Source organism: Nelusetta ayraudi, unplaced genomic scaffold (genome assembly GCF_046127955.1).
Source record: "Nelusetta ayraudi isolate G7.1 ecotype Tasmania unplaced genomic scaffold, CSIRO-AGI_Nayr_v1 ptg000128l, whole genome shotgun sequence".
NCBI lineage: Eukaryota > Metazoa > Chordata > Actinopteri > Tetraodontiformes > Monacanthidae > Nelusetta > Nelusetta ayraudi.
Window position 1 is genome coordinate 1,245,269 of NW_027466178.1, and position 16,000 is coordinate 1,261,268.

The 16,000-nt window shown below is 46.4% G+C and overlaps 1 protein-coding gene across 1 annotated transcript; it reads right to left on the reverse strand.

Moving 5' to 3' along the window:
- Positions 1 to 1,151: 1,151 nt before the first annotated feature.
- On the reverse strand, positions 1,152 to 15,080 carry ntn5 (netrin 5). Its single transcript, XM_076050673.1, has 7 exons — positions 14,901 to 15,080; positions 8,138 to 9,564; positions 7,204 to 7,392; positions 5,860 to 6,009; positions 3,685 to 3,735; positions 2,463 to 2,543; positions 1,152 to 2,317 (listed from the first exon to the last, which is right to left on the reverse strand). The coding sequence occupies exons 2-7, from the start codon at positions 9,552 to 9,554 to the stop codon at positions 1,767 to 1,769; spliced, it is 2,439 nt and encodes an 812-aa protein (XP_075906788.1). The 5' UTR covers positions 9,555 to 9,564; positions 14,901 to 15,080; the 3' UTR covers positions 1,152 to 1,766.
- Positions 15,081 to 16,000: the final 920 nt, after the last annotated feature.

The following is a 16,000-nucleotide window of genomic DNA, read 5'->3' on the forward strand; positions in this document are numbered from 1 at the left end:
AAAAGTAGTGCTTAATGTTGAGTTTAAAAGTGAAAAAAAGTTTTTAAAAAAATAAATAAAAAAAATGTTTTGTAGTGGTATATAAAATAAATGTATATAAATGCATTTTATATATGATGTCAAATTCCCCCAAATAAACATAAAATAAAAAGAAACACATCATCCCATTTTGTAGTTAATTTGGTGTTAAATGTTTTTTAAGATGGAAATTTTAAAAGTTGTCACGTAAAAAAAATAAATCAATCAATGTTCCAAGTCCTGCATGATAAACATTTGAAGTCAAGGTTCCACGGAGAGCTGTGTGGATTACTGGGGCCCCATCAGGAGTTTGTCGAGAGCTGGTGGGTACAAAAAGGCCGACGAGAGGAAACTCCCCCAGCGCCTCGTCTGTCAGCGCCTGCAGTTCGCCTCTCTTTTAGTTTCAATCGCAGGCTCCAGCACAGTGGCACAGCCAATCACTCACATGGCCGCTACCAAAACAACATGGCCGCTCAACAAATAGGAGCTTTCCCATCTGTCTTATAGACCCCAAAAAAAAAACAAAGTCCAAGTGGGCCTCACGGCCTGCGTCTCCCCGGGGCGATGACGCCATCCCTCCCAAATGGAAACAGAAGTCAGCGTGATACGTCCGACTCAACGCTTTTCAGATCTGTATCGGGACTCCTGATGGATCAGAGGATTCCTAAATGCTTAGAAAATGAGTGCGAGGTTAGTTTGGTCTGGACGTCAGCTGCGCAGTGGAGGGAGCAGATCGCAGATTGTGTCACTTTTTTTTTTTTTTTTTCCAAATCGTGAGACGTATTGAACGCTGCTGCATGTGAGCAACACCGTCGCTTTGAAGATTGAAAACACATGCGGGCTAAAAACCTGCTCATTAAATAACGAAGCGGCTGCAGTTGTACATATTTGCAGTTCCATGCATGTAGTAAAAACTTCCAATTCATTCTACGTTAATTCGTAATTAAAAAACTTTCTGCTGTCTGCAGGCAGCGACCTCTATGCCAGCGGCCCCTGCAGGGAGCAGGAGGCAGCTCCTACCAAGGGCGGCGGCTGCAACATTCTTGACCTTCAAAGACGTTCTTTTTAAAAGCTTTCCATTTATTCCCAATTCTCACTGAGCAACAATTTCAATTTAAAAATAAGAGCTAAACACAGTTGTAGATGTCGTACGAATGAATCTTTTTAATTTGCATTTATGACAGAAAATATTTCAGAGGTAGAATAATTAACCTCTGCAGAATGTATATTTTCGACCAAGTTGTTCACGTGTGTGTGTGTGTGTGTGTGTTTGTGTGTGTGTGTGTGTGTGTGTGTGTGTGTGTGCCTTTGTGTGTGTTATTTAAATCCAACAATAAATATGAATCTAACAGCATTTAAAAAAACCCTCAAAAACAAAAAACAATTATTTTCAGTTCAATCTGAATTTATAGTCATATTTTTGTATTTATATTTATACATATATGTATGTATGTATAAATACATATATATATATACACACACATATACAGTATGTATATACTGTATATACACATTTTTATTTTCAAGAATCCTTTAGTGTCACATTTGCATAGTGAAACACTGTGAACTGTGCGTCCTTGGTTCTGGTGCTTTTGGCATCAAAGCTGCAGATAGTGAAGTTACTTTATTTCACATGAGTGGAGAGGCACCTGAATGCCTCATAAGAGCTGTGAGCCAGTGTTTGTGTTGTACTCTGATGCCTTCAGGATGCTGCCTACTGTTCCACCATTTCTATTCTTTTCAGCCATTCATCCAGGTCCTGCAGTGGTCTCCACCTGGGTGGCTGTGCTCGCTGGGCTGGTGGTCCCGGTGGATGAGACCTCCAGCGGCGTGTCACTGTGTGCTGCCTCCACTGGCTCTGTGTCACTCTCAGTCTTGTCTTTCTCTGGCAGCAGGTGAGGGGGGATGTAGCCGGACTGGGGCTTCGTCCGCTCCTTCCCATGCCCGTCGTGTGGGTCTCTGGCTGGGCAGCGGCCCCTCTTGTCCTGCCCTCTGAAGCCCCTCAGCTTGGGGCTCCAGTGTTCCCGCCACTGGAGGGCCAGAGTGGAGCGGTCGGCCACCAGCCGGCTCTCCTCGGGGCTCCAGCCTCGCTCGCCCTCCTCACCGCCGATCAGGAGGAAGGTGCGGCCCACGTGGAGGGCCGGGCAGCCGCAGCTCAGGTCGCGGTCGGGGACCCAGAGGGAGTGGAGGCCCCTGCGGACGTGGGAGGGAGACCCTGCGCGAAAGACTGATTGGATGGAGATGGAGAACTGCCACCAGGGGCCCGAACGCTCCATCCCTCTCACCTGCACCTTCAGCACTGACAGGGACCAGAAACAGGGTGAATATTTCTGCAATTATCTTCGTTTCATATCTCTAATTTTTTATAAAAATCCTATTAAATAAAATAAAACAGAAGCTCAAAACTACAATAAAAAGTGTATCAATAAAAGCGCAACACTAACCGTAATCTTTGAGACAAAACGTCTCCAGGTTCATCCGGACTTTTGCCTCAGAAGGCTGACAGTATGAAACACACTCCTCCGCTGTGACAGGAAGAGAACAGGATTGAGTGATCGTGTGTGTGTGTGTGTGTGTGTGTGTGTGTGTGTTCAAAGAGGGGATCATTTCATCGTGAGCACATCAGCACATGTCTTTTCCCCCTAATTACAATATGGCCGCTTGTATTTGTCATCACAGTATCGGGTGACTAACAGATGACTTCAGCTGCAGCAGGTGGGACCTTCCTCCATCCACCACTAGGGTCCAGTAGTGAGCTACTGTGCTAAGGATCCAGAGGAAGCTGTGTTCAAGACTTAAGAAATAAAGAACATGAGCCATAACTACTTGAGCTGGATTCTCACACTGGTGAGTAAGTTGGCATCAGCAATTTGTTTATCTATTTATTGAGCACAGCATTAAAAACAACTCATTTGTAGAGGTCCAATTATTGAAAAATAGTTGTCGTGATATTTGGATTTATAAAAGAGAAGAAAATAGTCTAACGTAGTCTAACTTTAATTGTCCGACAATCGAGCAATAAATAAGAACACAGAAATTAATCAATTCGATTTTTATCAGAGCCAATATTCATCTTTTTTTTCTGGTTCTGTTTTAAGTTTATTTCTAGTCAATCTAATCAATATCAGTCTCACGCGGATGTTTTATTCAGTAATTGTGGTCAGGCTTTAAACCTATGCTTTATCTTTATCTTTATCTCCATATCTCCTCCACTTCAAAACAGTTTTTTCCTTGTGCCCAAATAATAATTTACCTCAATACATATGGAAGACAATTGAATAACACATCAGGACATAAATATATCTGTCTCTTTGTCAAACACTATTTTGTGACATAGAGGAGTTTGTTAATGTTGTCATATTTAATAAGTTATATACAGATTGTACCTAAAGACGTGTATGTTCAGAAATTGTGAGCTGATCAGTAAGTACACAAAAAGTAGAAACATCATTCTTTTTACACTTCACACCCTGGACCTCTATTTTCCTTAATGACACAAACGAGTTGCACCTCCGCCTCGTTAACCTGGCCTGCCTTCAACCTGTGCTCGTCAAGGTCTCTCTCACGCTCAGTCTTGTTTGCACGTCTCTCCTGCCTTTTTTGCTTAGTTCCCCTGTTTTTGTAAACCATAAACTTTCCTGTTTAAAGCCTATAAATCCAACCCACCGATGCTGTACTGGGGCTGGTACACTGGGGTCGGCGCCACCTCCTGAACTCCTGCAAACACAAACACACACTCAGACAAGTGACGATGCACAGAGAAGTCTCAGCCTGAATCTCCGTGACCTGCCAGGTTAGTACAGACTCTGTGTGTGTGTGTGTGTGTGTGTGTGTGTGTGTGTGTGTGTGTGTGTGTGTGTGTGTGTGTGTGTGTGTGTGTGTGTGTGCACGTGGGGTCCCTGTCTTTATGGGTTAAGAACCTTTGCTCTGATGTTCACTTTTAAACGCATGCAGATGAAAACTTTGCTCTTGGCAGCGCGAGGCCAAACCAACGTGTCCAGTAAGGATCCATCACAGACATTAAACAGAGGCTCAACTGCGTCTGTGAACTGGAAAATGAACAACCTGCTGCTCTGCCCATACAATATCCAGGCTTCTTGTAAAAGCGTGCACGTGTGACAGTGTTGACATATTCTACCAGCTCGCTCCTCTGGTCTCCATCCCGTCTTCTGTAGCGCAACTGGGCCAGTGACACCTTACACCTCCCCTCTGCTCACTGCCCAACAGGATTTCAACACAGGAATCTGTTCAGACTTTGCGTCTAAATGCTAAATGCTACAGCTAAAAATGTGTGAAGGTTGCGTGAAATTAAAACCTTTTTAATCATCGGGCTTCCAATCTGTCAGTTCATCCAGAAAGCAGCAGAAACTTTGGCATTGAAAATGAGGGTTTTATTTTTCAGCTAATTGTTAAGCTTGGCTTCGCAAGGCCTTCTTAGCAAAGGTGGTCCCCTGTTTTCTTAGTGTTCTCTTTCCCGCTTATGTTGTTACATTAGCTTAGCAGTGACATTGCTGGAAACAAGAAATTTTTACGGTGATTAATTGCAGATATTTATAATCTCTGGGGGTGGAGGGGACACATGAAACTGCTAGCTTGTAGTACAAGAGGTGAATGAAAGAAAAGGAGAAGGCTGACTTTAAATTTAGCCCGTCTGCCGTGAGCCTTTTGCTCTGTCTGACAAGAGGAGGTGCTAGCCAGGGTAAGAAATGCTATACATAGCCTAAGATGCCCTAGCAGTAAAAACAAACAAGGGTTTTCTTTCACTCACACCGCTTTCACTGTGAGAGTTATGCATCTGCTCGTGTCTGTGCGACAGGTGTGAAGCTGGCCGTCGCTAGCTCCCGATGCCACCTGATTGGGGCTTAGCCCGAGGAGTTGTAGGCACTTGCCAGGGTAGTGGCCGTGGATTAGCGCTCACGGTGGAGGTTTCCATGTTGACCGCATGCAGGAGGGCCAGCAACAACCTGCCTCGGCTGACATGGATCTCACATCAGTCGGCCATGAAGTTTCGTAACGGTCGGCTCATGTTAGCGCTGCTATGGACACTGTCTCCAGGGATGATTAAAGGTGCAATGCTGGGAGATTGAGTCAAATTAGGCTTCATATCAGCGGCGCCTTTTATACTGAGCTACTACGTGATAAAGGCTTACGGCAATTAAGAGGAACTATTTAGGTCAGATGGAGTTGAAGGAGAACTGAACAAGGTCACATTTTTACAACTCTTTGGAAGTCATCTACAAATTAATTTGGCCTTTCAAGCATGCTACTTGCTCTCGCTTCAAAGAGGCACTCAGTATTGCACCACTTGAATTCTACATGATAAAAAAAAAAAAGAGTCAACCACAGACATGTATAAAGTACCGGAGACCCAAGACCCAGACTAAAGTAAAAGTACAATTACTCTACTGGCACAGTAGTAGTATGAAGGTGTTCAATGTTTTTTTCACTTAAGTATTGAACGTAGTATTTTTAAAAATTCAGTACTAAGGTATTGAAAGTAAGTGCACGAGTTTTAATAAGTTATGGAGTTAATGAAGAAAGCAGTCCAAATGAACAACAAACCGAGAGGGGCAGCGGAGCAAACTTAACACAAAGTGTGTGGAGGGAGTTTGATCACCCAATGACGGGCCTCAGTGTTGAGGTATGTAGTGAAATAAAAGTGGTACCAAGAGAAAAAAAAATAGACTCTGGTAAAGTACAGATACAGTAATGGCCTTTTCGTACTTTCTACTTCATTATGTTACATCTCTGGTTGTTTCAATGAGTTTTTTTTTAAGTTTGGGTCTTTGAGTTTTTGAGTACCATTGTCAAACATGAGCACATTCTGTGTGCTGGACTTACTAATGCAGGGCCGCAGAGGGGACTTTCCCTGTTTGTATCCTGGGGCGCAGCGGTTACACCTGAGGCCAGTCACTCCTTCTCGGCACAGACACTGACCCGACGTCTGGTTGCACCATCGACCCACTGCTCCCAACGGATGGCACTGACAAGCTGTTGAAAAATGAGGGTGGAAAATCTGTTGGTGATATAAGCATTTGTGGTGTTTTGGTTGTGATAGCATGAAAAGGCTTGGAATCAAGCAGCTGCAATTCTTTCAGTCTGAGTTTGCAGCTTGGGGATCCAACCTCAGCATGTGGTAACAAGAAAGCAATGTAAAGATAAATGCAGCATGAGCCAAAGTTTTTGGCAGCGCTCACGCTACAGACTGGGGAAAAGACAAAACTGAGCGGACCATCCGTCACCGATGGGATCCCAGTTAAATCCTACTTGACAACAGCAAGAGCGCTCTGTCCCTGAGCAAGGCCGCCACCAAAAATAAGTCATCTCGTCGGGTAAACAAAGACAAATTCTGAAGTGAGGCAATCAAGCTGTGTCTAGCGTGCCTGGCCTCACCTTTGTTGTATGTCTGCATCTCGACGGCGATCGTGCTGTGAGACAACGTGTTCCTGGATGACGCTTGCAAAGCTTTCTTTCTTTTGAGACCACAGCTTTGTCGTGGCGGGATCAGTGCATAAGAGAAGACAGATGGAGGGAGGAAGTTGCACTTTGGCAGCCCTGTTCACACTCCAGTAGTGTTTAGACTAATCCGTGCGAAGAGTCCAAACAACCTGTCTGGGGAGGATGACTGATGAGCCCCGAAAGGGAAATAAAGGCGGCGCAGGATATGTATTTGCATGACAACATATGCCGACTTTTACTCATCCCCCTCACTATTTGTCAAGCCTGTGTCGAGCCCAGCGAGAGCCCATTAACTCTGGATATATTGGGCCCGCACTAGAGCTTCCGCATCGGCATGCCACAGTGTCACAGTCACTTAGGACATGTGGCCAGTCAAAGGTCAGGGGTCACGGCAGATGCCGAGCGTTGGTAACGATGGGGGATACAGGTGGGGAGGTTTTTTTTGTGTATGAGTGCCACCCCCAACCCTCCCACACACACACACACACACACACACACACACACACACACACACACACACACACACCAATCCCTCAACAGAAATAGCTGCTCCCTCTCGCAGTGTAACCAACCTATAAACACTTTGGGACATTTGGAAAACCCTCCTCTTGAACTTCACTGTTGTTCTCAGAGGAATGCAAAGAAATACAGCTGCGTCGACCCTTCCTTTGTTCCTAACTCTGGCTCACACACACACACACACACGTGCGAGCGACAGTGACTGACGTTGGCAGGCCATGCGGTGGTTGAGCGGCTTGCTGTGGTCGCGGGTGAATCCATTCTGGCAGTACTGGCAGTGGCGCCCAGCCATGTTATGGCGACACTTCTGGCACACGCCGCCGCTCCGCCGGCCCGACTGCTGGAACACCTCCATGCTGAAGCGACACTTGTTGGAGTGGCCGTTGCACTCGCAGGCTGCACCGGGGGGGAGAGAGACAACGGGCGTGACTGAAAGTGGAGCTTTGCACTTAAATCAGCGATTTTCAGTGTGGGGGACCACCACTTTGAAAATTCTTATAAAATATAATCTTATTATTGTTGTTTAATCATTATTATTATGATCAAATATAATCTTATTATTGTTGTTTAATCATTATTATTATGATCAAATATAATCTTATTATTGTTTAATCATTACTTTTATCAAATATAATCTAGTAATTGCAAAAAAATAATTATTAAATATAATCAATAATGATACAGTATGTCATCTGATTGCCTGCCAGACATTGTCCATGTGTGTGACGTAGTGGTTTGCACAATTTATCAAGATGATTTGCTCCTCAAGCGAGCCAAGGAATTGGGGTTTTGTGACATAGAGACAGAAGGAACAGACAGACAGCCCAGCTGTGGAAGACACTGCTTTAAGGAAACCTAAGAATTGGCCGACTAAAGGAAGAAAATATGAGGCAGCATACCGTCAGCATGTCTTTACAGCCAGACAGAAAATGGCCATGATGGTCAATGTGTTAGTTGGCAGTATTCTTATTCTAAAAAAGGTTGATGCTTCTTTACATGTTTTGTAACATTGTCTGTGGGTTTGCATTGAGGGTCCCCAGCCAGAGGCCAATGCTGTTTGGGGTGCCGTGATGTGGAAACGTTTGGCAACCCCTCACTTAAATCACCACATTACTGCCGCCGCCGCTGCTGCTGGACTCACCCACGCAGGGGTTGGGGTGTGTGGGCGTGGCCCGATGCCACGGCCGGTCGCAGTAAAAGTCCTCGCACACGTCGCAGTCGGGCCCCGCCGTGTGATGCTCGCACATGCACACGGCCTGGCCGGCGTCGTCCCGTCGACACTTGGAAGCGTGTCCGTTGCATTTGCACCTGCCGCCTACTTGCAGGTCCGACAGCGCCAGAGGAACCTGGGGGGCCTGCAGGCTCCTCAGCATCTCGTTGCTCTTGTGGTTGTTGTTCCTCCGTTTCCTCAGCTCGCGGCCTTTGTTGCTCCTGCCCTGCCCCACTACGGTCCAGTTGCAGCCCCCGTCGGGGCACGGGAGCCAGAGGTTGCTTTCCTTCTTGCGGCCGCGGCCTCGGCCTTTCCCGCCTCTCTTTGAATAGGCGGGCGAGCGGAAGCCCTCGCCCCCTTCCTTGCTGGTCGCATTGTGTCCGTCCTGGTCTCGACCTGAGCCTTTGTAGTGGCCTTTCCTTCCTTGTTTGTCCCCTCTCGCCTTTATCTCACTGTCTTTCACCTCCCCATCGAAAAATGTCAGTGTGTTGTGCGCGTTTGTCCTGCTGACCTGATCTCCAGCAGGCCCCTTGTACCCCAATCTCCATCTGAAAAACTCTCCGTCGTCTCTGCTGCCATAATGCGAATGCGCCTCCTCCATCCGATCCAAGTGGGCCACCTTGGTGTCCCTGGGCACCTGGTGGAAGACCACACGCACGTCGGTGGCTGTCACCCAGTCCTGCAGCGTGTGGCTGTGGTCAAAGTCTGGGGAAGACGGCCGTCCGTCCAAGGTGGAGAACGCAAGCACTGTGCCCCCCCTCTGCTTCTGCAGGGGTCGGGGGTCGGAGCAGAGGGCCTCGGTCTCCTGCTGCCTCGTCTGGGCCACCGTTTGGGCCGGCAGTCCAAAGTCTTTGACGCAGTCGCTGGAGTAGTGCTGCATCGGCCTCCACGTGCGCCCGAAGTCCATGGACTTCAGGATGCTGATGGAGAGGGGGTCTGACGGCGCCCCCTGTTGGCAGAACTGCAAGCTTATGTACGTGATCTCGAAGCGCCGGCCCAGGGGAACGGTGAGGACCCACCCACCGCTGGCGGAACCTTGGCGCGGCGCCCAGCAGGTGAGGTTGTGAGGGTTGTGGAGGTCCGTCAGAGCTGTGACGTTGCCGTGGTAGTCGATGGTGCCGAGCGAGTTGCTGGCATTGACCGCCGCGCCATAGGCGGCGTTGATGAACTCCGACATGCAGTGGCGTGGTCGGTCATCCAGGTGGTAGCAGGGGTCGTGAGGCGAAGTCCAGCTCAGGGGGGCGTGGGACAGGGAGGAGGAGACGAGGGATGGGGGGAGGAAAAGCAGGAGGATGAGGATGGGGAAGAGAGAGGTGGGAGGGGGAGGGGGGCAGGACGGGAACATCATGTCATCCAGCCTGTGGAAGGAGGAAAACACCATGGGAGTTAGATCATAACAACCCCCCCACCATACTCGCATAAAAAACAACAACTCCGTGATTGATTCATACGAACTCGAACCAGAGGAAGGAGTCCTGAGAGCGATCTGACCACCTGGCTGTTTATTAAAAACATGTGATACCAGCTCGCTGCATCGCTCCAACGTCTGCCGTCAGCTTTCAATTCATGCCAGCAAAGATCTCATCCAGGAAAAATGTGATCTGTGAACTTCTCAGCAACCTTGGCCACTGATATTGAACTTGTGACCCAGTAAAACGTATCCATCCCAACCCCCCCACCCCCCGTTTCCCCACCCAACCCCCCAAATAGCAAAAATAGTGGATGGATGGATGCGGGCGGCTCTGTCTGAGATGACAAAAAACATGGGCGACAGCTGGGGCCGAACCCCCGAGCGGGGCCACATCCATCAACTTTATTGCCACCCCCCTTTTTGAAATCACGTTACCGACCGGTCAGCACTGCAGCAGCACGTCGCACCCGAGCGGGAGCAGCGTGTTGTCGAGCAGCAGAGAGGTGCAAGGGGAGAAGAAGGCGAGATGAGGAAGGGGAGGAGATGGGAAGATTAGCCCTGAGGATGGAGCTGATTTATGGGTCGATCTGTGTGTTCGAGTGGAACCCCTGCGCTGGTACTTCCGCGCTAAAGACAAATGCAGTCTTGTGTCCGTCGGCGGCGCGGGCAAATCCCCTTCCGTCTGCTGCAACTGGTGGTGACCGTAATTTATTCTGGTGTCAGGATTTGATTTCCACCAGGGTTCGTTTTGGCGTAGAGGCAAAGGTAAAAATGCCCCTACTGTCTGATTTATGGCTCCTAATGCTACATGAATCCCAGAAGCACATTCCCGCACCCTTTTCTGGCAGAGACAGTTAAACGCCTTTTTCTCTTTTACTCCCATGTCGTTTGTTACGTCTTGCAGAGGACAAACTACATAATATTCTCACATACGACAATTCGCTTTCCATCCATATTTTCAAACGCCTCTGCCCTCCGCGCGCCTTGCTCGTCTATCACCTGCCCCACTCACTCTGTTCCGGGAATATTCCTAACTGCTGGGAGATTGATGATATCCTAACAAGCGTTTGACACTGACAGCGAAGTCAGCAGGGCTGCATAAACTGAAGCTGCAGAAAAGGGCCGAGGCTCAAGAGCCTCTCCGGCCTCGTCATCCCACTCAATTAGCTGACGACCGAAATTGGAGGCTTCCCTTGAGAGAGCGCGCACAGGTCTGCCAGGCCTGTGAGGAAGCCACGGCTGCCTCGGACAAAACTCCAGAGATGCCTCTGGCAAAGTCTTGCCAGAAACAAGACGGCAGGGCGACGGCAGGTGAGGACAGAAGGCTGCGGACTGGAGGAATCAGGCCACCCTGTGTGTGTTGTTGCAGGAGCGACTAAAGGCTAAAGCGATCAGTCAGTTCCACCATGACCCTGATGCCACTGATCCACATTCCCCACATCCAGAATTCCTCCGCTGGTCATTCCTGACATGTCGGGACATGTCCCATGGGGACAAGGAGACCCTAATATAAAAGCAGGACTTGCAATCTGATTGGGGGATTAATAGCATTTGCTGTCTAAGGGGGTGTCCAGTACACAGGCATGCTGTAGCGAAGAAGCAGTGGACGGATTCATTGTGCGAGAGGTTCGGCTTGGTTAGCAGAGAAATCCACACGGCAGCACGCAGCAGAAAAGGGGGGAGGTTGTTTAACATTCCCGTGACATGCACGCGCTCTCGTCTTTGTCACTTTACTCGACTAATTAAACATCGGGCCCATTACAAGCACTTTGATGAATGGAAGCTCATCCCAGAGAGAGGCCCCTGAGGTTTTTAATGTGCCCCTCAAGGCCTGAGCCAGACCCCCGCTTCTTCCCTCAAAACCAGATCATCTGTCTGCCACCGCTACCGTAACGCACCGGTTGAGCTTTCAGCCTGGATCCACCGGGTAACGTGGACACATTCAAAGGGGGAAATGCACACGATGTTGTTGGCCCAATTCATTTATGGTTCAACCGCAAAAAGAAAACGTTTAAAAGAGACATCTGCCTGGTTTTCACTTTTTGTGCTGGCAAAGCTGTGATTGATTTTCAAATCACAAGCAAATAAGCCCTCGTAAAAACAAATGTGCTGCAATTTCGGACACACCGTCAGACATAAGTGGTTTTGAAATAACTTGGCAGAAATCCGGGTCTTTCAAAACGCTTATACGGCCAAATAGTGGTAAGATGAGATCAACATCTCCGGCTGGTGATCTTAAGAAGCAGCTATGCTTGGCTGGCAAGGGGCTGGAAAAATACTTGCTGACAACCTGGGGGCATGTTTACAGCGTAGCCCCACGCAAGAGAGAAGAGAGGCCGGACGCTCGGCGGCGCCTCACCCACAACTGACTCTCCCACAACCCGAAACGAGGGCGGGGAGTGATGGCTTTGTGGTTTGAAAGGTCTTGAGTACTAAAAATCAATTTAATTAAAAACTAATTTGAAAATATTAAATCTTGACAGCAGGCTGTAAATCAAGTCCAACCGGAAGCAGTCAGTATTAAACTGCTAATCTAAAATAAGAAGTAGAAAATTAACTTGTGATCAGATCTATTTATTGGACAATTTTATGTCCCATATTTTAGGTTTTTTTAAATATATGTATATATGTGTATATATGTACATATTTGTGTATATATGTATATATGCATTGTATGTATATATATACATATATATGTATGCGTATATATGTATATATATACACACATATACATACATATATATATGTATGCGTATATATATATATATATATATATATATGTATATATATCCACATATATACACATGTGTGTGTGTATATATATATATATATATATATATATATATATATATATATATGTATACATATACATACATAGTATGCATAATATCATCATCGATTGTCTTTGTGTCATCTCATTTAAAAATTAAGAAGATGGAAATCAGCATTTTTGGGTGGATTAGACACATAGAGGCATTTTTAAGAACTTTTATCAGGTTTACAGAGCTTTAAAAAAAACAACATAAAAGCTGTTGTGAATGTGAAAGCAGGTCGTCTCTGTTTCTCATTGTCTCCGGCTACCTGTTATCGCTGCCTGGTTTCCACGGAGGGCCGTCTCCGAGCCGAGCCGAGCTGGTGAGCAGATGAGGCCGATTTGGCCTCGCTGTCTCACACATTTTAACATTCCTCGTCATGGACAGAAGCCCGGGCAGATATTCAATTTGCTGTTCGCTTCGGTGATGACACTCTAAAAGGGTTAAAGGTAAACGTTTTTTTTTTTTTTTTAAGAGACAGTTTTATATCAGTCACGGGAAGATTTTCCCAGGGTCGAGCTCTGCGAGAAGACACGGCGCCTTGAAATAAGTGTGATCAATTGTGCGAGTTCTCGCTCTCTCTCTCTGCTCGAAGCCGACAAGTTTGAAGGGAGACCAAAGCACCTGTTGGTGCATGTTAGCGCGCTGACACCTTTGTTAATTTGCAATTGTCCTCAGCCGCTCAGAAACACAACACGGGGCTTCAGGAACACAAGTAAGAGGCTACGTGTGTCCGCACACTGCATTCCTGCCTGCGCAGTTTGAAGCCCGTGTGTGTGTGTGTGTGTGTGTGTGTGTGTGTGTGTGTGTGTGTGTGTGTGTGTGTGTGTGTGTGTGTGTGTGTGTGTGTGTGTGTGTGTGTGTGTGTGTGTGTGTGTGTGTGTGTGTGTTATTCCACACGGAGCAGATTCCAAGAGTTCTGTTTTAGGTGTAATAATCTAATTTTAGTGGCGCGGCCCAGGAGGAGAGAGCAGCAGACGACACAAAATGGATTGTGGCTACGTGGATCCCAGACTGAAGGCTTCATGTGTGCGCTCACTCCAACACACTGACACTGTGTGGGAGCCCCGGAGCTCAGCCTCTATCTGCACAGACAAATTGAGGGTGTCTTTACGTCCCGCTTCACTAATAAAAAAAAGAAAAGCACATGCTGCCCTCTTTATATTTGAAAGCAAATTTCCTGTCAAAGCCTCCCACAACTCACGCACACACACACACACACACACACACACACACTCACTTACTCACTCACTCAGTCCCCCTTCACAGCCCCACACGAGTTGGCAGGACGCTCTGCAGCTCCAGCTTCACATGTTAAAGAAGCAGATGGAAATGAAATCACTGCGATTCCTTCGCTGTGATCACGCCAAAGATAACCGGCGGCCTGATGAAATTAAAACGTCAGGAATCTGGTTGTAATTGTGCAGCAGCTAAATCCGCACGACGTCGCCCAGGAGATTCATAAAGAGCAGCAGGTGGTTACAAAATATAAAGATACTCCTCCAGAAACGCAAATTAAAAAAGCATTTTATTTGCTTCTTCTGTGGGCTGAAATGAATCAGAGCCTAATAATATAAACATCTTGTTTTAATTAGGGCCTTGCCTGACTCAAAAAAACCCCCGCCTCGGGTCCAATTGAAACAATATTTTCTCAGCGCGTAAAGGGATTTTAAGAGATCTAATTAGGCACAGGCGCACATTTAAAAGGCTGCGGTCGCACGCAGGTCGAGTCAAAGTGGACCAGAGACAAATGATTCACTCGCCTTGCTTCATTAAACGCAAATGTTGATCATATTTACCGTGATTACCATGGCTAAAGCCAACAGGAGACAATTACCTCCATCCTGTGAAGCAAATTGCACTTGCCAGTGAGTGTGTCATAAAGAGGAACAACATTTACACTGTTGGTTATCAGGACTCGCTCAAATTCACATATATAAAAAACATAATTGTCTGAATTTTCCTCTTTTCAAGTTCCACTTCCACTAATTATTTTATTTTTGTTGTCGCTTGAAAAGATTTTTTTTTTCTTCTTTTTTATTTCTGCCAATGAAAGATTTGACTGTTGTGGGTCGACTTGAAAAAAGTTTAGTCACTCAAATTAAATTTGGATCCACGCCCAAATGAGATTTAAATAATTTGTTATTAATGGAATGATACACTACAGTTCGTGTTTCATCTATTTTTGTCACATTTTGTAGTCTAAAAGATTTACATAAATGGAAATTAATATTTTTTAAGTGAAAATAAAGAAACATGACTAAAATGATTTTTCTCAAATTGCCATTTAGAATTTCAAGCGAACACATCTGGCATTTTTCTTTTTCTTGCGCCTGGTGTGCAAACGCACCTTCCTTATCGCGTTCTCAGCAGCCGCGGGGCCGCGGTGGCGCTCGCGGTGTCAAACACACACTCATAGCCCCCGGGACGCACAGTTTAGCAGAGGAGCAAATAAAAGAGCAGCACTCACCATGTGCGACCCAGTCACTGTCATTGCGTCCGCCTCTGCTGCGGTTCCTCCCGACCATCCGGACGAGCGCAGCGCACCGAAGTGTCCGGACTGACTCGCGGCTCTGGTGCGTCTGTTGCGCGAGTTGCGAGTTGAGTTGGGTTGAGTTGGGTGAGGTGGGGTGAGGTGGGTGACACAGTGAAGGTGCTGCGGTGGGGGTAGTGGAGGGGTGGGGGGTCGACTGACTGAGGGACGATCAGCTGGGAGGTGCGTCTGTCTGTCTGTCTGTCTGTCTGTCTGTCTCTCTGCCTGTCTGTCGGAGCCAAGAAGAGCGAGTGGAGGAGTCACATCCTGTCTGACGCTGCCAAACATGTGGAGCAGCGAACACATCCAAGTCAATAAGAGGCGCGATCGGAGCGCCGATAAGGCTCCGGAGTTTCTGCTGCTGCTGCGGGCGAAACATGTTTTCATTAGTGCGGATATGTTGGAACAACGCGCTGCATTATTACCGCGATATGTATCTATAGCTGAGAGGCTTTTATTGTGAAACTGCAGCTGCGTAAAAAAAAAAAAATGTTGCAACTTCAAATTGAAACGTTCACGGAGCAGGTTAGAACCGTTTTGCCTCCTACACACTAACATTAATAATAATAGATAGGGAAGTTAATTTATTTATGCCAACTTTAACTTCATCGTGAAATATGTGCACCAAAAGAGGAAATGACGGAATGTTTTTTGATAAGGTATATTCATTCTTTATTAATATGTTTCACATATATGTTTTTGGTCTTGGATAAATATCTAATGTTTACAAATAAAAAAATTGGTTGTGAAACTACTAATATACAAAATACGTAAATTAATACGAATGACCCAACAAAATAAATGTTTATTATGAATACAAGCAATCATATCTCAATAGCCTATTGTCAAACCTATTAATAATTCTACCAACTGTATACACCTATGCAGTAATTATATATGCCTATGTGATTATACCTGTATCAATGATTATTATTTTTTGGAACAAATGTAATGAAACACACTTTCCCCTATTCTGTCGATAGAACTATCAATAACATTTTGTTCAGTTTTCTATATAATATGTTTGTTTCGCTCAA

Excerpts from the sequence above, each read along its gene's own strand:
- ntn5 (XM_076050673.1), bottom strand. The coding sequence starts at position 9,554 with ATGATGTTCCCGTCCTGCCCCCCTCCCCCTCCCACCTCTCTCTTCCCC. Across the intron at positions 7,393-8,137 it reads ACACCCCAACCCCTGCGTGG|CCTGCGAGTGCAACGGCCAC; the intron begins GTGAGTCCAGCA and ends CCCCCGGTGCAG. Across the intron at positions 2,544-3,684 it reads CCAGCCCCAGTACAGCATCG|CGGAGGAGTGTGTTTCATAC; the intron begins GTGGGTTGGATT and ends TTCCTGTCACAG.